At 38.5% G+C, this 25,759-nt stretch overlaps 1 protein-coding gene and 1 long non-coding RNA gene across 2 annotated transcripts; one reads left to right on the plus strand and one right to left on the minus strand.

Annotated features, from left to right (window-relative positions):
* Positions 1–1,037: 1,037 nt before the first annotated feature.
* On the minus strand, positions 1,038–25,751 carry LOC106719375 (apoptosis-resistant E3 ubiquitin protein ligase 1). Its single transcript, XM_045678686.1, has 17 exons — positions 25,223–25,751; positions 13,443–13,608; positions 5,159–5,367; positions 4,657–4,796; positions 4,337–4,477; positions 4,142–4,250; positions 3,880–4,055; positions 3,594–3,792; positions 3,313–3,509; positions 3,075–3,233; positions 2,824–3,001; positions 2,605–2,750; positions 2,260–2,403; positions 2,016–2,186; positions 1,791–1,943; positions 1,518–1,712; positions 1,038–1,447 (listed from the first exon to the last, which is right to left on the minus strand). The coding sequence occupies exons 1-17, from the start codon at positions 25,326–25,328 to the stop codon at positions 1,277–1,279; spliced, it is 2,760 nt and encodes a 919-aa protein (XP_045534642.1). The 5' UTR covers positions 25,329–25,751; the 3' UTR covers positions 1,038–1,276.
* LOC123721144 lies at positions 22,238–22,839 on the plus strand. The gene is made up of 3 exons (XR_006756155.1): positions 22,238–22,273; positions 22,562–22,638; positions 22,712–22,839. It is a non-coding gene; the product is annotated as an uncharacterized LOC123721144 (long non-coding RNA).
* Positions 25,752–25,759: the final 8 nt, after the last annotated feature.

A 25,759-nucleotide genomic window follows, 5' to 3' on the forward strand; every position in this document is an offset into this window, starting at 1 on the left:
AAACTAAACAACATTTTAAAATAAATAATTTTTTTCTTAAATTTCTAACTATCTAATTTTTAACAGCAAAAAATTTGCAATTATATAGTTTATACACATTTCAACCATATTTACTATATAATCAAAATAATGTAAATATAAATTAATTTGACAAAAGTATGTATTACTTATTGCATTTAGGCCAGAGCTCTGACATCTTAAAACGTAGATACAGAATAAAAAATTGTAAACTAGGCTCTATGGTTTATCACGCGCCAGAAACTGCCTATTTTAAGCCTTCATTGAAGTTAACTAAAAAACGATCGATTACTCAAGTAACCATAAGTTTAGATTACGTATGTCTCTTGTATCACCTGAGGGTCTAGCACGAAATTTTGCGAGAAAGTATTCGTTGACGTCCATCGAATAAGCACATTAAATGTTTGAACCTTGTTGAATCGACATCCTCAGTAAGTCGAAAACAAATTCCGTACCCTTTCGCTGAACCGTCAAATATTCGGTATCTTAGGAATCATTTAAACTTTAAAACGAGGAAAATTTTTCGCATTTCGTGATAGACCCTGTGATTCTATTACGAGATTCAAATATATTGAAAAACAGCTATTGAATTGTCAGTTTATAAAATTACTACATAAATAGAAAATGATTTATTTTTTCTTCAGCATTCATCATAAACTACGAGTATATTATAATTAAAACTTTAGAGCGGACATTTAATATTAACAATAACAATTCGTGGCAGTTTTATTATTGCATTGCAGCCTGTAGCGGTTAACTCTTATATTATACATACAACCTTATGTATTACAATTAGGCAAATCTATTTTTTATTTACGATCTGTCGCTCTAAAATATTTACATTTAATTCACGTTGAAGTTACGCAGTTATGTTAAAAAAATTAAATTGCATTGAATAAATAATTATACACAAATAAAACCTTTTATATAAAGCGAAAAATAAAAAGTCTATCTTTTTCTGTACATAAAATTAAACATCTGTCCTATGTTAGGTAAAATGTTGAAACCAACGTCTTTTGTACTTAATTTACTTTTTTTAATCCGATTCTGCGAAGACAAATGTGTCACAATACTCTCTTTATTATTTCAATGTTATTGATTTTTTTTATCAGTTGTGTCAATTAAAAGGCCAAGGATTTTCTGAAGACACAACCATTTAAATATTTACAAGTTTTATTCACACGGTCGACATTGACCTTGTGGCGGGTTGTCTTTTGCCTCGAGTTATAAGTGAACTTATAATACCTGTGGGGGGGGTCTATATCATACCGAAGCCCTCGCCGCCCTCGTTGATGGCCCAGAGCAGCGCGTGCACCAGCTGCTCGTAGCTGTCGTAGTCCGGCAAGCACAGCTGGTTGAAGCACGTGTGCGCCGTCGGCAGCGCCCCGAACGTCGGCGCCGCCGTTATCTGGAACCGCGGGTTCAGCTCCTGCGGCACCAGAGGAAGCGTTACGAGCACCCGCAGGAAGCGGGGGACGCGACACAGGGGAGATACCCACCTGGAAGCCGCCGGGGGGCAGCTGCGAGCAGCCGGTGGTGAACTGCAGCAGGCGCGCGCGCTCCTCGCCGCTGAAGTTGGCGAGCGCGGCCCAGAACCAGCCCAGCAGCCGCTCCCAGGCGCGCCCGCTGCCCGCCACCAGCGCGTGCGCGCGCCAGTCCGCCACGCACACCTCGCCCGTGCCGCACACCAGCAGCTGCCCGGTCACAGTGCACCACATGTTAGCACGCGGCGCAAACCTCCGCCCAAGTAGCCAGCTCGGCGCGCACTCTACCTCGAGCTCGTTCTCGTCGAAGATGGCGAGCAGGTTGGTGGGCACGAGCAGCGCCAGGCCCCGCAGGAAGGCGGCCACCTCGCGCCGCACGCGCGCCGCCAGCCGCCACTGCGCCAGCGCCTCCAGGTACTGCAGCTTGCTCGCGTTGCTGACCTGCGCGCGCAACATCACATCACATCGCCTTCTCCACCCGCAGCGTTCCCCGACGTCGCGCGATCTACCGACCTTGATGGTGGAGCCGTTGGGCACGAGGTCGGTGGTGTGCAGCAGACGGCCGGAGGCGTCGTACACGTCCTCGGAGAAGGTGAGCTCCAGCGCGTCCTCCGCGTCCAGGTCCGTCTCCAGCACGTACTTGATCTTGGACAGGTACAGCTCCGGGTCGTCCTGCTCGAAGTACTGCAACACAGTGCGCAAGTGACTACGGGAGCGCGCTGCGGGTCGCGGCCGCCGCTGGTCCCCGCAGCGCTACCTTGTAGTGCACGCGCAGGCCGATGATCTGCGCGAGGAAGGAGCGCGTGAGCCGCGCGCGCACCAGCTGCCGGTGCGAGCCGCCCAGCGCCGACTCGTACAGGCACTTGCCCACCAGCTTGCCCGCCAGCTCGAAGTGCTTCAGCTGCAAAAAACATATAGCATTCATCATTTTTAGCTTTTTTAGCTTTAGAGTATATATTTTCATCCCATTAAATTTGTGGTTTGTAAAACGAAAAAAATTGTCACGAGAGAAAGAGACAAAAATTGCAATATCGGCAAAGAAGGATGGTTGCCATGGTAACGGTAATGTTCAGCCAATGGTGAAGGTCCGAATGGCGCGTACCTTGAGGTGCGGCGGTCGCTGGGGGTTGGGGTGCACGAGCGCGGTGGGGGAGTCGCGGAAGGGCACGAAGAGTCCGAAGCGCGGGTCGAACAGCTGCGCGCACACCAGAGAGAACCACTCGCGCCGCACTCCGCCCCAGTCCACGCCTGCACACAGAGAGGCGCGTCAGTGCACGACTGTGAGTGAGGAGCGCCTCGTGCACTAGCGGTGACCGCTGACCCTGCTCGCCCTGGAAGGTGATGTCGAAGTTGCGGCACCAGTCGGCGACGGTGAAGTGTCGCGTGGCGCGCAGACTGCTGCGCACCAGCTCGGCGCGCACCACGCGCAGCGGCAGCTTGTCGTGCGGGTGTCGCGCGTGCGCCTTGCGCATCTCGCTGTAGAAGAACTCCTGCTTGTTCTGAAGCACACGCGGTTCGACATATAGTAAGAACCCCTTAATGGACTTCGCGCGTACGTATGTGAGCGTGTACCTTGAAGGAGTCCTCGCCGCCGCAGTTGGCGATGAGGAGCTGCGTGAAGGCGGCGGCGAGCAGGTCGCGCTGCGGCGCGTACAGCCGCACCGCCTGCGCCCCGTCCTCCAGCGTGAACTCCCCGCCCGGGCCCGCGCCCGACCGCGGCAGCAGCGTCAGCTGACACACCACGTGCACGGATTAGCTTCCGCATGACGCTCACACACATCCTCCATTCCAGCAACCTCACAGCTCTAACCTTAGTGGAGGGGCAGAGCCTGTAGGTGGTGACGCGCTTGGGTATGAACTTGAGCACGTAGTCCTTGAGCATGAGGTGCTTGTTGTTGAGCAGCAGCAGCAGCTTGCGGGGCCGCGCGGGGCCCAGCAGACGCGCCTCGAAGCTGGCCTGCGCGCGTCGCCCGCACACCGCGCGCTGCACCGTCGCCGCCTCGCTCGCTGCGCACGCGCACACGTCAGTGACCTCAGTCAACATGCGGGCCGACAGCGCCGATGGCGGCACACACCGCCCACAGCGCCTACCTGTGAGCACGATGCAGTCGAACTCCCCGTTGTGCAGCAGCGCGCCGTCGTAGTAGATGGCCGCGCGGTACACGCCGGGCTCGGGGAAGCACAGCTCGACGGCCGCGCGCTGGTTCACCGCGTCGTACTCGAACACCGCGCCCGACGACAGCTTCTCGTCCACCTCGCCGCTCACGGACTTTATCTCGATGGAGAAGCCCTGCGGCGCACGCGGCAACAAATACGTATTACAAAAGCGGTCGTCGAATGCGGAAGTACCGCAAGTGTATGTGCGGTGGTTACGCACGGTGGCGAGCGGCGCGGGGTTGTCGAACTGGTCGCGCGGGTGCACGTGCAGCTGTCGCGGGCGGCCCGCCGTGCAGACGAGGGCGGCGGGCGCGCGACCCACCCGCGACCGCCGCGCCGCCGGCCGGCCCGCCGCGAACCACTTGCGGAACGGACCCCCCGCCGCGTGCGCGCCCCCTGACACACCGCACACACTCTATACTTTATGTTATCCAAATATGTCATTATTTTAAAAAGATATAATTGAATAAATAATAATTTACCGATCATGATAGATATGATGTAGAGTCCGGCGGTGCGCACGGTGAACTTGACGCGCGCCGTGTGCGCCAGCGCCGGGTCGCCCGAGCCCAGCTCCAGCACCGCCGATATCTGCAGCCACGTCGCGACAATTCACACAGACATACAGAAGAACACATGTATGCTATATGACAGTATACGAGTAAGCGGTGGTATACCTTCCTGGTGCCGTGCGTGATGTTGACGACGAGCTGGTCGGTGTCGCACACGGGGTAGGGGTGTCCGTTGCGCTGGTAGCACAGCACGGTGAAGCACATGGTCTCGCCCACCGGCTGCGGCTCCTGCCACCCCCACTCCACCTGAAAACGTCACCACACAAACACACAATCACATTAAATACGCACCGAATGCTAAACGAATGAAGAAGATTTTTGTGATTAATTTAAGCTTTTTTATTTTTTCCCGCTGCAGGTGCGATAGTTTGCATTATAAATGTTAGTAATGATGTCCACAGTACACACGTGCAGTAAATGCGTACCTTGCAGCTGGGCGGGTGCAGGTACTTCCCGGTGACGTACTGCAGCAGCGAGTGCTTGGCCTCGGGCGCCAGCGAGGGCTGCGTCATCGCCGCCAACGTCACCAGTCCGCACACCGACACCGACACCACCAGCATGCCGCCTGCCGGCACAACGACGCCGACACCGTCATACCGACACTCCATCAGTGTTCGCCGACATCGTAGATAACAACACCACCACCACCAGACCAGATACACACAATACTAACCAAACAATTCGAGACCCCCAGTTAATAGATTCTTGATACTTTCCCAAGTAAAGTAAATAAGTACTTATAAGTAGTGTCATGATCTTATACATCTAAATATATTATATACTTTTGCTAACGTAATCGTATTTCCAGTTAGTACTATTTTTTTTTTTTTTAAATGGTTAAGTCCGTAATATGGTAATGTTGGAATCAAACTTTACCAACACCGAACCAAAGGCTAGCATAAAATAGCAGTCGATAAATCTTCTCACCCCATGTCCAAGCGTCCTGATGCTTGCTATTCTTGACAACAGTGCTCCAGAGGTCGGCCTTGAGACTGAGTAGGGCCTCCTTGCCAGTGGGCAGGCTCTGGCGCGCTGCGCACCAGGCACTGAAGTCCTTGGGGTCGATGACGTGGCGTGCTGTGGAGTCTTCCAGCCAGTACACGTCCTCCAGCGAGCACACGTCCAGGCTGAGCAGTCTGCAACATGACGACAGTCCGTTAGTAGTTCCAAAGTTAGTCGCAGACTGACGTGCACTGACAGGGCAACTGCCAATGGAGTGCCTTCTGTAGAAAGTGCATTTATTTTGGCCAATAACAAACAGTATGCATTCACACTTTACCGTTTACCTACATCTAGTGTGATACGAATGGATAGTAAATATTTTCAGTTTTATATTCTTTTGTTGGGAATATTTTTTGGTAATGTATAAGTCTTTTCAAATATGTTGATCATGTGCGCGCTGTGCAGTGCCTTTCCTTCGCAAACCTAACATAACCTAACGTTATGTTCTATGAAGCGATTCGCTGGAATTTCGGAGCCATCAAGTTAATTGACATTTTTTATATATTTTGTGTCTTGATAAGTATGAAAAATTCTTATAGAATATTAAAAATGACGTAAATTCTTTTTTATTTTATTTAACAAAACGTTCAGTTTGAGACGCGATGCGACCGCGAAGTTTTAAAAAAAAATCTCGCCCTGAAGATGGACCCTTGTCCGGAACGAGTCAGTGCTGTCACCGGACGATCATACGTGAGTTAAGCCGTTCTTAATTAATTTTTTATAATGTCTCACGAAAGATTAAATAATTTAAAAACGTTAAATGGGAACTTAAAGGAATATACGTATATAGGAACTAAAATTAAATGCAGTTTAATTATATGTGGTAGAGAACAAACAAATCTTGAGATGTTCGAACAAGACAATTAAGAGAATTTAAACCGTTGTTAAACCGAGCAAGTTCTCAACTCGAGCGCTTCGTTACTGATGGCCGCCTGAGGTGGTCTTTCTAACATGTTTACTTGTTTATTGTGCTAAATCTCACAATAACAAGAATAAATATTTATATTTCTTTACGGGGATTTAGCAGTTAAATTAGTAAATTACAAAAGTTTAAAATTATAGGAAAGTCATAAATTAGACGCGATTATGAAAGCTCTTAATTTCCCATAAGCATACTCCAAATTAATTTCTAATAATGGAATAAATAACATAGTTTCATTTTAAATTCAAATAAAAATCGTCGACATGATTTTCAGAAAGAATTTACACAAACAAATAGAATTTCGTCGTTCCTTTGAAATGTTTCTTTTTTATTTAACGTGCATGTTGCATAGCACGCAATCTCACGTTACCGCGGACGAGGCTGGAGAGTCTTTGTGACAAACTCTGCAAACAACACATAAAGTTGCCCATACACTAACCGATTAATTAGAAATTGTTTTACTATTTTTAGATAAAATTCAAATTACAGTGAAAATTGTCCCAACGCAAACAATAAGAACAACTCAACACTTATTATACGTTGCTACGATCGTAGCTAGTGCGGTCTCTACTTTTTACTTCGTCTCTTCGTGGGCTCCGTGGGTTCTCTTCCTACTTAAAAGAAAAAAAATATATTTAAAGTAACAAAATTGTGGAGCGAACTAATTATTTTTTACTGAGCTTCCAAGCTTATGCATTGACAATAAATATAACCATGTAATATGTATGTATGTATATGTGAAATCGGCGGTAAATGTATCCCAGAGGACGTCCCCAATGTAATGTTACAGCCGGACAAAATGGAGGTGTGGCTTATACCATTTTTATTAAATTTCAGGGAACTTTAAGTGCATTATTTTTAATTATCTATATTTTTTATGTTAGATTTTTTATTAATTTAACGTTATTCGTAATTAACATTAAAAATATGGTATAACACAATTTATTCAAGTAGGGTTGGAGACAGGCAGACGGCCGGCCGTAAAAACTTAAACCAAAACTTTAAGGTTTATAAAATCTTGTGTACTGACCTAATGTGAGTGGGAAAAGGTCAGGGAAATGATGACAATCTATTCAAGTATCATCTTTAATTAAAAAATAATAATAAGTCGTAATATAAACATTTTGAAATATCTTTTTTTAATTAAAAAAATATTGACCTGGACTCATATATTATAATTTCATTTGGGAATAAAATTTCCATTTGCACGCCCGATGTTTGCTGCCAACGTCCGTTTCTGACGATCATCCTCATCCTTTGGGTAAATATTTTATTTATAGTAAGGCGGAAAATTTAATTTTCACTTGTATTTTGGGAAGATATACTATAGGTTTTATTAATTTATTTTATAGTTCAGGAAGAGAGGAAAGTAGACTGAATTTGGCTGGATGCGATGCGAAAAACGGAGAACCAAAAATTGCCAAGATATGATGAATGATGACAAGCCTCGAGATACTTGAACTAAATAAAAGATTGCAATTATTGGTAGAACGGACACAACACAATTATCCAGAAGTACAATTTTAAACTACGTCATCTTTAACACAATGTTTTTCTTTAACATGCAAGAATAACGAATATTTGTGTCCATTTTATTATAATTCCAACCACAAATGGCTAAAACCACAATTGGTTTGTCAAAACGAAGTTGGGACGACCGCAACATTGTGTCTCATCGTATATAGGTAGCTTTATTGAATTTGAATACGTGAACAGTGTGCGCGGTTGTGGGCGCTGAGCGAGGACAAAGGCACTCGAGCCTCGAGCTCAGTCCGCCTCTGTCTTCGCACAGCGACAAGGAAATATGGGAAACGAGACAACACGAAGAATTAATACGGTTGATACATCTTACTAATATTAATCTTTAACTTAAGAATGGTTCTTTAACTTAAATTACTCTTATAGGTGGTGTAGTTCATTTTTTAACATTACTGATAACATAAATCCATTTTTTGCAAGTATGAGATTATGTAAATCCAAGACAAGAATCGTCGACAGATGGCGGAGCAAAATCCCCGGCGCAACGATTGAAATACGAGGAAAAAACCCCTCATAAGTCTGGGATTTGAATAAACCTTTGCTATGTTAATTGATGCCACCATACATTTTATGTTCACACCTAGACTCGTGTATCTAAATGATTCATTTTACATTAGCGAATATTTCAAAATTATATTGCATTAAGTATGTATAAAAAAAGTTTTTCATCATTATTGAAGACGTCGTCATAAGATATTCGACGACCACGACGACGAGGCAACTTATATTTCACTTGTATTTTCAAATATGTGATTCAAAGATTCTTTTGTAACTCGAAGTGACGTCATATACCTCCGCCGTTTAGCGGGATTACAATGTCATTGTGGCATTGTTGTGAGGTTGTATCGAGCACAAGTCTCTATGAGTGAGAGCAATGGAGAGGGGACATCCGCTGTTCGCTCGAATTTTCACACGAAGGTAGAACAGTGCACTTACTGTTACAATAGTACTGTTCAGACTCGTCGCGTCGTGTCTGAAAGAGTAACCATTGCCAGTAAGTCTACACTTTAGACCAATTCACTGTGTCTTCAAAGACTAGCAAGCGAGATTTTGTTGGCAATCCTAAATAAATAAAGCAATACTGTTCTGCTTCACCAGGTCATGTTAAATTTAGGTACGTTATTATAGGTGGGATATTTTTTTTTTTCACTCTTATGTAGCAGTTAGGACAAAAACCGTCTGTGTTTACAACGCTGTATATAGTATTATACTATAGTGAGTGTCATGACTCCCTTTAATAAATAAATAGTGTAGGGTATGCGAAAATGATGTCATGCCAAAAAGTACTCCTCCTTCATACATGATCACGCAACTAATAATAATAATAATAATAATAATTTATTTATTTCAGATAAACATCCATTAATTGTTAGTACAGTGTTTTACTTAAAAACTATGTTAGTAATAACTTATATCTAAAACAATAACTTATACATACAATATATTTTATATCAGCACATGGGCATTAACCCAGTGCTTCCACAATGGGCTATCCACGCGACTCGCAAACACCTCCAGGATAGTGTTACGGCTGCCGCGCACCCGCTCCATCAGGGAGGCAATGTGCTTGCGCCGAATCGCGGCGAAACCATCAACCCGCGCCTCTGCAAACATCCCCGACGCACTGCAGTGGCGCGGCAGCCCCAACAGTGCCCTGAAGGCGTTGTTATATTGTACGCGTAGGGCGTTGTACGCGCGTTGGGTAAAATTGAACCACAAGCTGCATGTATAAAACGACTGGCAATACGCTCTGAATAAGGTTAATTTTACATCCCTAGAGCACGCAGCAAACCTCCTAATCAGCATGTTGCTCCTAACGGACAGCGCCCTACGTTCCCTCTCCATGTCGTTTTCATCTGTTTGGGTCGCTGTTAGCCAGTGACCTAAATACTTATATTTTGAGACCATTTTAATAGAAACTCCGTTTAGGGTAACCGGCGGAACATTTGAGTAATATTTGTTACCAGCGTGAAAAACTAACAATTCAGTTTTGGTCACATTGTATTTAAGTCCATGATCTATTGCAAAGTTCTCGCATATATGGAGAAGTTTTCGGAGCGCGCCGATCGACGGGGCCAGTAGCACCATGTCGTCCGCATAATTTATATTATTCATAAAGATCCCATCGACCGAGCACCCGACCTTCGCACCGCTGAGCGCACCAATCAGCCGATCAACATACAGACTGAAGAGCTTCGGTGACGTCAGCCCTCCCTGTCTCACCCCGCACTCCAACCCGTATGGTTCCGATAAAGCGCCCGCCCATCGCACCACGTTGCTCTGGTGATTGTACCAATATTTAAACAACTCGATTAACTCTCCTGGCATCGTGGTTGCCTCGTATAGCTTCTTCCACAAAACCCTATAGGACACCAAGTCGAATGCCTTCGACAGGTCGAGGAAACACGCGTATACTGGAGTCTTTCTATCAGTATAATATCTTACAGTATGCTTGACACAAAGAATTGCCGTTTCCGTAGATAGGCCCGCTCTAAATCCGAACTGAGCATCGTTGAGGGAGATATGTTTGCCGAGTTGTTTGTCAAGCAAACTGTCAAGTACTTTCGACACTACGGTGGCCAATGAAATGGGCCTATAGTTATTTGCATCAGAAGCATCACCTGATCTGTCTTTTACTATTGGCACTACAATTGTCCTCATCAATTCATCAGGCAGGTATGAGTGCCCAATACAAAAATTGATAAACATAGAAAGTACCCTGGGTAGATGAATGCCGGTATTCTGGAGATGTTCTATACTCAGCGAGTCATGTCCAGGAGACTTTCCGCGTTTCATCCCTCTAATAACTTCAGCTACCTCTTTTGCTGTAAATCTAATGTGATAGTGGTCAGTTGTTTGTGCCACTGTCTTGTCGTCGACTGAACTTAATGGAGATTTAACAAAAAATCTATTTTTAAAGAGGTTGGCGATCGAGGCGGGCTCACTAACTCCGTCAACACTCACGGGGAGGCTCGACTTGACATTTAAAGCATTGGTTTTTCTCCAAAAGTTGGAAAAATCTTTTTTATCATGACATGAAGCTATACTATCCATTCTTATCTGCTGTTGATTGTTTTGGCACCATTTAAGTTTGTTTTTAAAACATTTCTTGGTACTTTGCATATTGTCATAAACTAAACCCACTTTTGGCTTACCATACCAAACCCACACCTTAAAGCCCAGCCGAGCCTCCTCGTAAGCCTTCCTTACGTGTTTATTCCAGCCGGACAGATTTCTTTTTCTACTCTGGTTAGTTGTACTTTTATAGCTATGGCATGCCGCATCCTTCAAAACTTGTGTTATTTGGTTATACATTTGATCTAAAACACGTCTATGGTCTAAATTATTACAAATCTTATCACTACAAAATCTATAGTCGCGTGGAAAGTCAATTGTCTTCAGTCTATTATTACAAAATTCTTTATATAATTCTATCTGATTAATGTCTCTATTCCCCCAGACAATTTTATTACATTTATTCACACAAGCATCAAGTTCTTTTTGAAATACCTCTAAATTACAAGTAATTTTTAACGGGAAGTGGTCTGACCAAAATACATCATACATAATGCTAACATCGGTTATAGATTTCCAAGCCGTTTCCGACACTACACAATGATCTAGCCAGCTGTGAGAACCGTGGGCATCACTGACATACGTATAGGCGTTAGAATTAAGTCCTAATAATTCAATGTCTGCACATCGCCAGTTAAGTTCTGTACAAAAATTGATAAGTTCACTACCGAAAGATGAAGATGGATTTGCGTTAAAATCACCTAAAATATACACTGAGCTTACACAGCTATCATCGACAATGGCGGCGATCTCACCCATACACTCCGTAAATTCTGTGAGATGTTCAGGTGAGTCCGTTGGCATGTATACCGAGAACACCAGTGCACACCGACCAGCTGAGTTAATTTTAACCGCCGCCAAGCGCACACTGTTGCATTCTATGACCGATACTTCTGCAAACATGCTCCTCCGCCACAATATTGCGACACCTCCGTAAGGCCGGCCGCGCAGAATACCCAAGCTGGTGTCGACTGCGGATCTCCCAAAGTACCCGAAGGCAGGATCAATATTGCCAAGTGCAGGTATGTCGTGAGGCAATAGCCATGTTTCTTGCAGTGCTATTATGTCCGCCTCTCGGCATAAATGCCTAATACACTCTTGGGAACGCATAACCGATTTACAGTTAAAACTAATCATTTTAATATTATTCTTTAATACGGGTTCAATAAACAAATATAAAACATATTTACTCAAAGAAAAATAATTCATTTGTTACTCTCCTTAAATTAGTCGTGTTGTTGTATAATTGTTAGGACTTATTGTACCTAAATTTATATTTTATCTCATGAATTATTTGCATCTAGATTTAGCCAATATACTAATCCTAGGACTTTAAAGGTGAAAGTTGACGCATTGCGGGGCGTAGGAGTCTATATCATCTTAATGCCAGGAATGTCTCAAACCTTATATGTGTTATATAAAGATATCGTATATAGTATATAAGTCTTATTGCCGTATACAGAAACGTTTCATGATTGCACAAGCAGTCCCTTAGTGCAGATCCGTATTACCTAACCTATACTTAGACACCCTTAGTTGAACCTACACTAGCACCCTTTTGTTGTAGTTACGTCAACTCTTAAGATATATTTTATATAATTTAACCGTAGTTTCTTTGAAAGTTCTGCAATAGATAAATGTTTGGTATACATATAATTTGGAAGCAGATGTGAAGTTTTGAATAAATCCAATCTGGCATTTCAGTTACGTTCCAGTTTGTACTTTTATTGAAAACATGAAAAACTTTTCAACGGAACTGTTGTCAACATTTATTTACAATATAGAGACAAAAAGATATAAAATGCAATATTAATCTGACATTTTTTATTTTATAAATCAACCTTGAAATATTAATAATCAACACAACGCTTCAGTTTCGTTATACTTTAGTATTAAATATTGGCAGATATAAATTGGCATAAACTTAAAAAAAAAATGAAAAAAAAATCAAGTACATTTTCTTGTCTAACTCACAATAAATAATATGTCATGTTGCCGTAAATTTATTCATAAGAGATCGTTTTCATCCCCGGCCAATACGTATTTCGTAACAAACACGTGACCTTGACTGCGACCAAGGACAAGCACTGAGCTAATTCTGTCAGAGCCAATGTTCGAACGCGGACTATCTTAAATCTGAAATTTTCAGTGCCAACCTTGCAAAAATATTGGAGGGAAATAATTTTAATAATTGTACTTTAACATTAAACAGCGTGTTATAAATGTAATTAAGTATTCCCTACTGATAAATAAGAATATTCCGTCAATAATAAAAAACTTGAGAGGTGTCAAGGGACACCCGGATGGAACGAAGTTCCTTTCGATTAATTAGTGAAGGAACAATTAAATTAATTAGTGTTTATTCTATGCATAAAAAACTTAAGTCTTCACAAGAAGTACATTTTATTTCTATGAATTTTCGTTATAAATTGTCACGTCGTTGCCATGGTGATATAGCAGAAAGTATCGTGACAACTTTTCGTAAGAATTTTTTCCGTCTAGCCCCCTTTCACAACGCGCGATAAGGAACTTCGTTCGAATTAACTCTCGTAAATCGTACATTCATTTTGTTAGATTACTTATAAACTTCGTCAGTTTACTTCTATCAATCTGTACTTACATTGTGTGCGTACATCATATGATATTGTGTTGTGTATTTGTTGTGTTACTGACTTGGAATACGCGTGCTGCAGGCGGTGCGTGACGAGCCACTGGCGCAGCACGAGCCGCTGTTGCAGCAGTAGAGCCGCGCGCCGCAACCGCCGTTCCTCCGCCGCCGGCATCTCCGGTAGCCGCTCCAGCGCTTCTGGACTTCCGCACCCCGACAACGTCGAAATACCTGCTCATACACATACACTAATGATAGTTTCACACAAGGGCAGTGACACAGGCTGAGACAGAGCAGTAGTGTTTGAGCGCACACTTACTACACTACTGCACTGTCCTACTTGCTCTTCCTCGTATGAAATAAGCATAAGTGCCCAAATCTGAGCGGCTAGCCGCACCGTTACGTCACCTAATATAATTTCGTAGCTCATAGTTCGACAGCGCAGTAATGGTCACGCTACGTCGTAGAGTGCTACGCAATAGGATAGAAACGCAACTCTCTTGACTTATAACGACTCGGGCTAGTCGGGTAACTTTAGTCGCAGTTGGTAACCACTTTTATCGTGCCGAGTGTAGTGTGGTTCAATTGCAATGTTGTGGGCTGGATTTAGTACAATATATAGTTATGTAAGAGCGGAGAAAGGCGAAAAAGCATAAGATAATTTAATTCTGAAATCATTACTCAACGTCATTAATATAGACTGTTGTGTTAGACGATGTTTGTTAAGTTTAATTATTAGGCAATCTTTTTAATCGAATGTTAATTTAATTATAACATTATCGTACGAAGTTTTTCTAACAATTTGTTACAATTAGTACCACGGCTGGCCGCATTTGTTACAGGTACGTTGCTAAGCAACCACTCTGACCTCGTCTTTACAGCACAAACATATAACCATTTATTTAGTTGACCTTTAGAATTGAATAGTTAATAATGTACAAAAATGGTAACACTATTAATCATTCATCTACTGAATTGACTGCTTTCTTTAAAACCCCATTAATTTCCTCAATCGCATTAGTTATGGAAATGGAAGAAACGATCAAATCTTACTTATATCGTAAATGCGAATGTTAAGATAGATGGATGTTTGTTTGAATGTATATCCAAACGTCTGCATTGATCTCGCTGAAATTTGGCATAGATATATAGGTAGAACATAATCTGGAAAAACACATAGGCTACTTATTACGTTTTTTTAATTCCGGGCGGACGGAGTTGCGGGCGACGGCTGGTATGTTAATATATTACAAACTTATGTAATATTCCAATAAGAATTGGAACTTTGAACTTTACGTATATTTCGTGTGTTTAATAGGCTGCAGCAAATTATATAAACCCTATAATTAAGGAATTTATACCCACAAAATATAAATTTATAGTCATAACATGGTAACATTATATATATTATGATTATTTTGAACCATAGATAAAAAATATTGGTGCTTTTGGGAATCTTGTAACAATATAATCATATTTTAGTTAATCGCTGCAAATAAAACCCTTATAAGATAAAATATAACGGCCATAAATAATAGTAAGCAGCATTAAGCTTGGGTTATAATTACGAGGACCATTAGTGATGTTTTCGGCCCCACCTTCCTTTACTCCATTAAACATTTATTCAATAAGGATAATTACAAGCTACATAAGACCTTAGAAAGTTGAATTTATTTTCTAGTATCGAGGTTAATAGGAGAATGAGTGAGACGGAACAATCATAATTTTGTGCAGGAGTTTTGTCAATTAAAACCAAAGTATGTTAAGTAGATAGAAGATTGTGGTTATTTAAATATATAACTATCAGCTATGTACATACATAAGCTCGACCTAGTAGTTTTAATGGTGCTAAAGTTTGGCGATAGGGGGCGGACCTTGCCTGGTAACGGAAGCTTTCGTGCAGCACGCGAGCCACGCTATTTTGGATGACACAATGGATTCACATGTTTTTTTTTTAGTAAAATGTTATAATAATTAGTAATGTTTGCGTAATTTCTTATTTTACCAGTTTTATAAACAAAAGTCAAACTCTTTGGGATAATTAAAGTTACACCGATGTTTTTAGCCGACTTCAAAAAGAAGGAGGTTATCAATTCGACTGAATTTTTTTTTTTTTTTTTTTTTATGTGTGTTACCGCGAATCTCCGCCCCTGGTGGTCCGATTTTGATAAAAATTATTTTAATCGAAAGGAAGTGCTTGCAGGTGGGTCCCATTTTTTTGTTTTTTTTTTTAAATAACTAGAAGACTAGTAGATTTTGAATAAGCTTCAAAATTTGTTGCGAAAATTAGGGACATTTTTGCTTTCAGCGCTTACGTAGGCTAAACTATAAGACCTACATCAAAATGACGTATGGCGAATTGTAGCTCTTTAAATGTGCTAAATAAAAGTCCGCGATAGCATATATCTATCTTTTATAGTTTTCTCACAATAACCATTCTTTTCTTTACGAAACATTAATTAAATTCTTACCCTATTTCCGACGCTATTATTCAAGTTCAGTATTAACCCTTATGTAAATAAATATGTTCATTATCAAGAGAATTTAATGTAGATTATATTTGCAATTGAAACTATATCATTCTGTCTAATAGTTTAGGAGATATCGTAAGAATAAAATTACGCGGAAACGAAAAATGCTACATCGCGTTACAATGAATAGCACAAATTTGCTTTCTGGGCTTACGTAGGTCAATCTATATGACCTACATTAAAATGATGTATCGAGTAATTATAGATCCTTAAATTTGCTAAATAAAAGTCTCAGGTGGCATATATCTATCATCTATGGATGTCTCACAAAAACCATGTTATTATGAACAAACTTCGATTAAATTGCACACGAAAAACAGCGTCGTAATCTTACGGCGCTATTATATTATATTCGATATGAATCCTTATCCAAATAAATATGTTTGATGGCTAGAGTATTAAATGCAGATTACATTAGCCTTTAAACTATGTAATTCTGATCAATAGTTTGGAAGATATTAAATTATTAAAAACTACGCGCATTCGAAAAATGCTACTGTGGCGCGCGGCTGGACAAAATTAAAGGCACGCTACGATGTATTAGTTCGTTAATTTTCAATTTGTATACCGATTTTGATAATTATTTCATTGTTTAAAGGATAAGTGGTTATCTGGTGTATTCTAAATTAGTTTTTGAATTGAAGTACACACATATTAAATAGGAAAGTCCTTTTCTTTATTTGTCTTATTTATGTCCTTATACGTATTAAGGAAATTTGTAATTAAACTTCAAATTCACTAAAAATTGAGAAATAAAACAAACATTTTAAGAAAAAAAAATAGCCGACTTCAAAACAAAAAAAACTATCTCAAACAAAATGCGCTCAAAAGTAACTTAAAAAAAAACAATTTCAAACAAAATGCACTCAAAAGTAACGTAAAAAAACAATTTCAAACAAAATGCACTCAAAAGTAACGTAAAAAAAAACAATTTCAAACAAAATTCACTCAAAAGTAACATAAAAAAACAATTTCAAACAAAATGCATTCAAAAGTACCATAAAAAACAATCTCAAACAAAATACACTAAAAAGAAACAAAATAATGTCATGAAAACTTCTTTCTTTCTTTCTTCTCTCTTTCAAAAACCCTCTAAACTCTAAAGAAAGTTCTCTTCTTTCTTGTAACATGTCTATATTGTATAATTATTGTTATTTTGGAGTCGGTTTCGGCCTAAGTAGGGACATAAACGTAAGTATGTCTAATACATCTCAAATATAAAATGTCACATATTTACTTCGGCCGACACCGACTGCGAAATAACAATAATTATACAATATAGACATGTTACAAGAAAGAAGAGAACTTTCTTTAGAGTTTAGAGGGTTTTTGAAAGAGAGAAGAAAGAAAGAAAGAAGTTTTCATGACATTATTTTGTTTCTTTTTAGTGAATTTTGTTTGAAATTGTTTTTTTTTACGTTACTTTTGAGTGCATTTTGTTTGAAATTGTTTTTTTACGTTACTTTTGAGTGCATTTTGTTTGAAATTGTTTTTTTTTAAGTTACTTTTGAGCGCATTTTGTTTGAGATAGTTTTTTTTGTTTTGAAGTCGGCTATTTTTTTAAAAATTAAATATTTACATTGAGTGCTGTTAGTTGCCACAAACACGTAAGCTAGTTTGTTGTTCGCCTGTTGCTTAGGAGACGACTGCTGTAACCTTGAAACGTCTTGAACAAATAACTTAATGATATGGAATATAAAAGCTTTTTATAAAAACATTTTCCAAGAACTTCATTATACTTGTTGCGATCAGCGACTCCATTAACGTTGAATGATTACCGGCACCGCATTTTACCATATTCTTGCAGAAATATTTTCTTAATATATGAATAAACTAGCTGTGCCCGCGACTTCGTCGGCGTGAAATACTATTTTGGGTAGCATTTTTTTTGAGCTAATTATTTTATTTAACCAACGTGCTATGCTTTGATGTATATAGAAGAACATAGAAAGAGGTGTGCCCGGACCGCGCCAAATGTAGGTCCTGGGTCTCTGCCTACCCCTCTGGGTTACAGGTCGAGAATTATGTTGTTGTTGTTGTTTTTTTTACTTAAACTTATAAAAAATGCCAAAAAATATTAAACTTACAAAATATTCACATAAACATCTTCCCATACAAACTTTCATCCCCTATTCCGTTTTGTTACATTGCAACCTTGAGGGTAAAACTTTTACAAATTTCAAATGTCATATTTATTTATATCAAATCAGCAGCCTAAAAAATAAGTTTAAAGCTTCTAACTGTAAAAATGACGATACTTCCATACAAATTTCCACCCTCACTTTCAGCCTCTTATAACCCTTTTTCGCGTTAAAAAGTAGGCTTTGTACTTCCTCAGGCTCTAGACTAAATATTGGTAAGGGTAACATCAAAACATATTAAACAAAACATTCACAAAAACCTTACATATTGCCTAACAAAATTTCATCCCCTATTGTTATTTAGCAATCTTGGGGGCAAAATTTTTACAAAAATTTAATTTCCTATTTATTTATATAGAATTAGCAACCTCAAAAATAAGTTTCAAGCTTCCAACTGTAAAAATGACGATAATTCCATACAAACTTTCACCCCCACGTTCAACCCCTTGCAAACCCTTTTTCGCGTTAAAATGTGCCCTATGTCCTTCCTCAGGCTCTAGACTAAATATTGGTAAGGGTAATAGCAAAACATATTGAAGAAAACATTCACCAAAACCGAATATATTGCCAAACAAAATTTCATCCCCTATTGTTATTTAGCTCCCTTGGGGGTAAATTTTTTACAAAAATTTAATTTCATATTTATTTATATAGAATTAGCAACCTCAAAAATAAGTTTCAAGCTTCCAACTGTAAAAATGACTATAATTCCATACAAACTTTCACCCCCACGTTCAACCCCTTGCAAACCCTTTTTCGCGTTAAAACGTGCCCTATGTCCTTCCTCAGGCTCTAGACTAAATATTGGTAAGGGTAATAGCAAAACATATTAAAGAAAACATTCAACAAAACCGAATATATTGCCAAACAAAATTTCATCCCCTATTGTTATTTAGCACCCTTGGGGGTAAAATTTTTCCAAAAATTTAATTTCATATTTATCTTTATCAAATTAGCCTTGAAAATAAGTTTCAATCTTCTACCTGTAAAAATGACGATAATTCCATACAAACTTTCACCCCCACTTTCAACCCCTTACAACCCCTTTTTCGCGTTAAAATGTAGCCTATGTCCATCCTCAGGCTCTAGACTATCTGTGTACAAAATTTCATTTAAATCGGTTCAGTAGTTTTTGCGTGAAAGCGAGACAGACAGACAGACAGACAGACAGACAGACAGACAGAGTTACTTTCGCATTTATAATATTAGTAAGGATTCTTGCTGAATAAGGTGATGGAAACCGGTGATGGCCAAACAAGGATCATAGCAAGGAAAAAAATATAAATACATAAAACATACAGGATGCTCAGACGCAATGCTCACACTAATATAAATAGGACCATACTGAACTACCTATGCTGTTTATTTACTTTTTAATCAAGTATTGTCCATTCCCAAACAAAAGAAATCCTGTACATATATGAGATTCTTCGTTACTACCAATACCAATTCTTGAGTAATTGACAATATATTGTGAATATGCACCTATTCTTTGTATTATTTAAAAATGTGTACCAGTTAACTACGTTTTTAAATTGATGTTAAACATAAGAGCTCGTAAAGAGAAGTGATTGAATTCAGGTCGCTTCCTCCAGTCTCCGGCAGCCCCTAACCGCAACTTATGTACAAAATGTCTCTCTACGACCAACTGTGTTCTATACTGCATTCAGCTCGATAATGCAATGATTAGCAGCGTCTTATTTTCAGTATAGAACATTCTAGATTATATTTAGATCTATTTAGTGAATAGCGGTAAATAGGTTAAAAATGTTGTGGATTACGTCATTGATAAATAAATGAATAGCATATATGTTACAGGGATAATGTGACGTCATAAATATTTGCAGTCGCATCATAACTTGTATACATATTACTTGATGTTTAAATCGTTATTTAAAGTTCGTGTATTAAATGTGTTATTCTTGCATAACAAATTAGTTTGAAGTACGCTTTACATAAAGGTCACTATAAAACATAATTCTTTTTGTATTACTGAAAGGAAAATATCGACTGAAAATTGTTTTCGTATCTTTTCGTTTTGTGTAATTGCATCCATAAAAATTTCATTCAGTTTCACTAATACGGTTTACGGTTCGTTAATTAAATCCAACACAATTTTCATATAACCCATTACGTAATTTCGTATAGAATGAGGTCAAAAAACTTACATAAGTAAAAACAATATTTTTTATTCAAAATGACTGCTTTATTTAAATTCAATTAAAAATGTTTAAACCACATTGACATTTAGCATGTGACCTTTCGCATTTTAAATAAATGGGCCAGCATTCAGTCGCAGGCGTCTCGTTTGGGGTTTGAGCGGCCGTGGGGCTGCGCCACGAGCACCTCTCACTCCCGGTGCGTCGCGACCTCTACAGTTGACAGTCAACAGCCTGCCTTAATTAATATTGGCACGTGAATTTAAGGTTGTGCCACAGCACATCGAGTGGTTATAATTTATATAACTTTATTTTTTTTAAAGTAAGTAAATATTACTTCGTTCGACAAGATCTTTCCCAGTATCCCAATTATTTCAAAGCTTTTCAGTTATTAAGGAAAAAAAATAAGAATTTCTTACTACCCCCTCAGCGGGTCTGCCTAATGTTTATCTCTGTAGTTGTAACAAGGGTTCGCAACTTGTACTTAATTTAGTTTTAAGAGAAAGTTACGGTTGTTTGTACTTGTTGGAGTCGTAAACTGAAGTTTTGTTAACTAGCTAAAAGTTATAAAAAAAAACCATAAAAATTCTTAACTTGTCAACTTTTTAACAATGATGGAATCAAAAATTTTTATGGTGATATTCGAATTACATGAATGTGACCAGATGTAGTCCCGGTCACCTGTTGCCGAGCGAATTAGGACGCGGAAGTGTGCCGACGACCGCGCGAACCTGCCGCGCCGCGCCCCGCAGCCGGAGCACCCGGCCCGGGCGCTCCGCCCCACAGCCAGCTCTTAATGAAAACCCCTTTATATTTGCAAATAAGTTAGCTTGCATATGACAATGGAAATACTTGATTGTTATTGTTCAAAAATAAAAGACAAAATATTAATTTATATTCGAGTTGTAAACTTTGATATAAGATTGAAAATCGTAATTATCGTATCTTCAAATTATTTGTAAAACAATAACACTGGTGACTGAAATATTTTTGAAGATCTTTGAATCAAAGTGCATAAGATTAGAAAATAGCCTTATATTCCCTCTTGTGAATACTGCCTGCTCACTTTGATTTACATGACTTTTATGAATCAAAGATGGCGAGTGTAATTGAAAAGAGGATACTCTGCGGAGAAAACGCGCGCAAACTTTAAATCAAACTTCTCCGCCATTTTATGTGGGTAGCGTTAATTAAGCTGCCTACAAACATGTAAGTCTATTGTTGTCTTTGCTTTGGACTTTCTCTTTCAAAGAGTATCGTTTGCCGACTTCCTACGAACTTTTTATTCGCACAACTGATCTTTGATGTTAGCGTATAAAGAATAAATTATTTTAATTAACTGATTGATCTAAAATAAGTTGACCTGCAATTTTTAAACATGAGATTTGTGTGTCCTTTAATTATTATCAATCATAATTGACTAATTACTTGTAACTTTATAATTACTATCAGTCGTCCGCGACTCCGTCCATGCGAAATTAAAAAAAAAAACTTATTAGGCTATACCCGTTCGGCATAAAAGTCAGAAAGATGACATAATGTTGTCTGAAACATGTTGACTTTTAGAGCTCAGCAAAATGTTGTCTTTTCGATAACTTTTTGTCGATGTCATTTTAAAGCAATCTCAATGATAACTAAATGATGACTTTTCGAGATCATATTTTTTTGTTAATAAAACTTTAAAAAAATTTCAGATTTATTGAATTTCCTTAATAATCATTTTTAAAAAACAATTCTAGTTACTTTTTCAAAAATAAATTTGGTGTTCAATTCAAAAATAATTCGAAATTGAAATATACGAAAAATTGAATTGTTAGTACTTTTCGCGACAACAGCGGCCATTTTGTTATATACGGACCTCTCACTCATCCATTAAAGAGTGATTGTTGACAAGCGTGAATTGCATCGTAATTCGTTCGGCATTGCTAAGTGGTTTTATTCAATTATTACAACATAAACGTAATATTTTTGACTTAACATACTGGTTGAAAATATAATTAATAGTAGTTGTGATTCTTATTATTCAGTTAGTTATCAAGAATTTAATTGCCGAACAAATAAACTTGTAAGTATGAATATAGGTTATAAACACATTTTTTTATATTTTATAACTAATTAAATTATTTAAAATTGTTGTAAGACGATGCTCGTCGCTATTTTAATTAAATGCAGTTTAAATATTTTACTTTTTAAACTTTAAACATTTGTATACAATTTTGTTCATTTAATTCATACATTCATACATAATAAAAAAAAATCTTATCAGCATCGTCTTTGTAAAAGTGTCTGATAAAATTTAGAATGCGCTAAAATTTAATGAATATTTTCAATTTCTAATTTGATATTTTTTTAGGATTCAACACAAGATGTAAAAGTAAGAAACTAAAAGTAGAAAGAGGATAATATCGTCAAGTTCTTCTGATAATAAGGGTATGTAACAAATAAAGTTGTTCAATTATATATAATTATTTTGTTCCTTATTAATAAAACACTTTATTTTCAGATAGCGGAATAAATAATATACCAATGCCACCTGCCACGTACGTGAGCCAAAAGGATCAGCAACCACCACCAACATTTAAAACTCCTATATCATTACTTGAGCCGTAAAAGTATTTATAATTTTAATAATAAGATTATTTATATTGGTATGTCATATCGTTATTATTCATTGTGTTATCAAATAAACAATAATTAAACCTATTTACCATGTCGATTTTAATTTTACACTAGCCTCTTAATTTTAACATAAAAACGTTAACTTTCTGATATCTTTTTAATGATCTCTAAAAGATGGCGCTAGATGGCTCATAAGAGAGCTTTATGTTAACTTTATGTTAACTTTATGTTGAGTTTTTGGTTATCATTTCTGATATCAGATCTTGAATAATGTTAACATTAAGAGAACTTTATGCTATCTTCTTGCCGAACGGGTATGTTCTTGCAGACTATGTTCTACATCTTTGCCAAATTTAATCGAGATCCGTTGAGCCGTTCTGCATATACATTCTAACATCCATCCATCCAAACACTCGCATTTATAATAGTAAGATATTAGAGACGTAATACGTGTTGAAAAAACATACGAAATAAATCAAAACATAAGATTGTAATAAAAAGACAAGAAAGTAAAAAAGAAAAATTTAATCTCATCGTCTATACTACACGGAAAGGCTGTCCACAGAGTTTTAAATCACACCTCCCCTCACACTGAGTCTACATCTACATTGAGTATTAGCAAAAGATCTGAAAAAATCTAGAGCAGGCCAAGAGTCTTAAATGAAATATACTATTGGACGTAAAAACGGAAAGTATTAAAACCATTTTAAAGTGCGGTTCGGTTTTACATTTTCAGTTATCAAATTATATTCTCATTTTACTGCAAGTGGATAAATTGTTTTTGCATTGAAGCTGACATTTTTAGATTGTCTTAATGTCGTCGTCGGCTCATATATGCCCCTCTGAGGAGCTCTGAGCCTACTCAAATACGGTGACTAGGCCATATTCAACCACGCTGGTCCAGTACAGGCGGTTGACTTCACACATATCTTTGAATTTCTTCGCCGATATGTGCATGTTGCATCACAATGTTTTCCTTCTTCGTAAGACCGTTGGATAATTTTAAATTCGAAAAACACATTTTTACATGTCGGGGATCGAATCTGGACGTGTAGGTTGCGGTCCAGTTCGGTCAAGCGCAACTGCGCCACCGACCCATCGATGCTTTTGATGATCGGTTGTTTCTTCACTAAAGAATAAAGCAAAGCTGGCTCTTTGTTATATGTTGTATGTTTAGTAAGATATTTGAAAAGAACTGTATTAAACTTACTTCAGCATTTATCCTACATAAAATCTATATATATAAAAGAAAGTCGTGTTAGTTACACTATTTATAACTCAAGAACGGCTGAATCGATTTGACTGAAAATTGGTGGGCAGGTAGCTTAGAACCAGGAAACGGACATAGGATAATTTTCTTCGTTTTCTATTTATTTGTTATTCCGCGCGAACGGAGTCGCGGGTAAAAGCTTGTGAATGATAAAGAAGTGTTCTAAAAACTTTTATAATATGAACGTTTTCATAACATTAAAAAAGCTCACAGCTTCAATAATTTACTAAGAAGTTTCTCTTTTACCAATACGCATTAATTAAAATAGTATTCAAATATCTTCACACCTCGACGTAAAACAATAAACACCATTTGCTCACATTGGTACTTGTCTTTGATATGTTGGTGACGACAAACCGGTAAGGTTTGTTGTTGGCGATCTCAAAGTGTAGAGCCAAACGTATTAATAAAATTTAATACGCATTACTTTAATTAACGTTATTTTTATGTTGGTTAAAATTGTTGGTTGTATGAGAAAATAAGTATTTAACAATTTTAGTTTCGCTCCTTGCTGTAAATCTGTTATTCTGCAATAAGTTGCAACGAATTTTTCATATTATTCATATTAAAGTGCCATCTTATTTAGATGGTCGACGATCATTAGGGCAACTTGCACTCTCGAAAAATGAACGTTTGCGTAATAATTGATAAAATTATAACGACCTTAGAATTACAAAATTAAAACAGCATCGTACATTGGTGTCAGATCAACTAGTTATTGGACAAAGTATAGTCAGACGTTTCATACAATATAATAGATGTATTCTTTATTGTGTGAACATCATCAATGTCGTCATGGCATACTCGAAGGACCAGTATCCAGTAGTCAAGTTTTGTGATGGCGATGGCTCCAGCTAAGAGTTAACTTTTCAGCTGACGATAGAAGACTTTAAAGAAAATGGTTGGCTACAGTTCTTTTTATCGCGCTTCATTTCCTATTGCATAGTTCGGATAGTTTATAAAATCTCCAATCTAAAGTGAATTTCGGCGAATAACGGTTCAAAAAAGGTTTACTATTACGTGGACATTTCGTGTATATAATTTTTTCATTTCGCAAACTAGTATATCTTGGAGCAAGCTTTATAATTTAAAAAGTTAAACAAAGTTATAATTACAATGAAATACCTGAAAATTGTGAGACACCGGACAACATGGAGAGGCCGGAATTCCGGCTGTGTGAGGGATGGATCATGCCGATGGAATATATCTCCGAGTCCTCGAACTGCCACATTTTTGTATTTGAATTTTCGTCTGATTTCGCAAACAGAGAACTGTGATATATTCAATCAATGCTCTAACCCAATGGAACCATCCGTCGATGCGGATTTCAGAATTTCGATCAATTCGTTCTTGAATGAAAGTCGTACTTATTTTTAAATTCCGTAATTTTTTAAGGAACACAATTACGTGTAGTATAATCTAGATATAATATATCACATGAGATGTGACCACGAGCATTGTTATAAGGAACACAGACGTAGCGGACACGTCCGCGCGACGCGATGACAGCGGCGCGACTGGCCGATCGGGGGTGGGGGTGAAGCGCACCCCCTTCTACTTTGTTTTTATTTGAGGGGTGGCAAATCGTGACGTCACGGGTTGCTGAATTGAAACCCGATGTATCCCTTCATCTTGTGCCATCCTTTTGAATGGAAATTAATG

Source organism: Papilio machaon, chromosome 7 (assembly GCF_912999745.1).
Source record: "Papilio machaon chromosome 7, ilPapMach1.1, whole genome shotgun sequence".
Taxonomy (NCBI): domain Eukaryota; kingdom Metazoa; phylum Arthropoda; class Insecta; order Lepidoptera; family Papilionidae; genus Papilio; species Papilio machaon.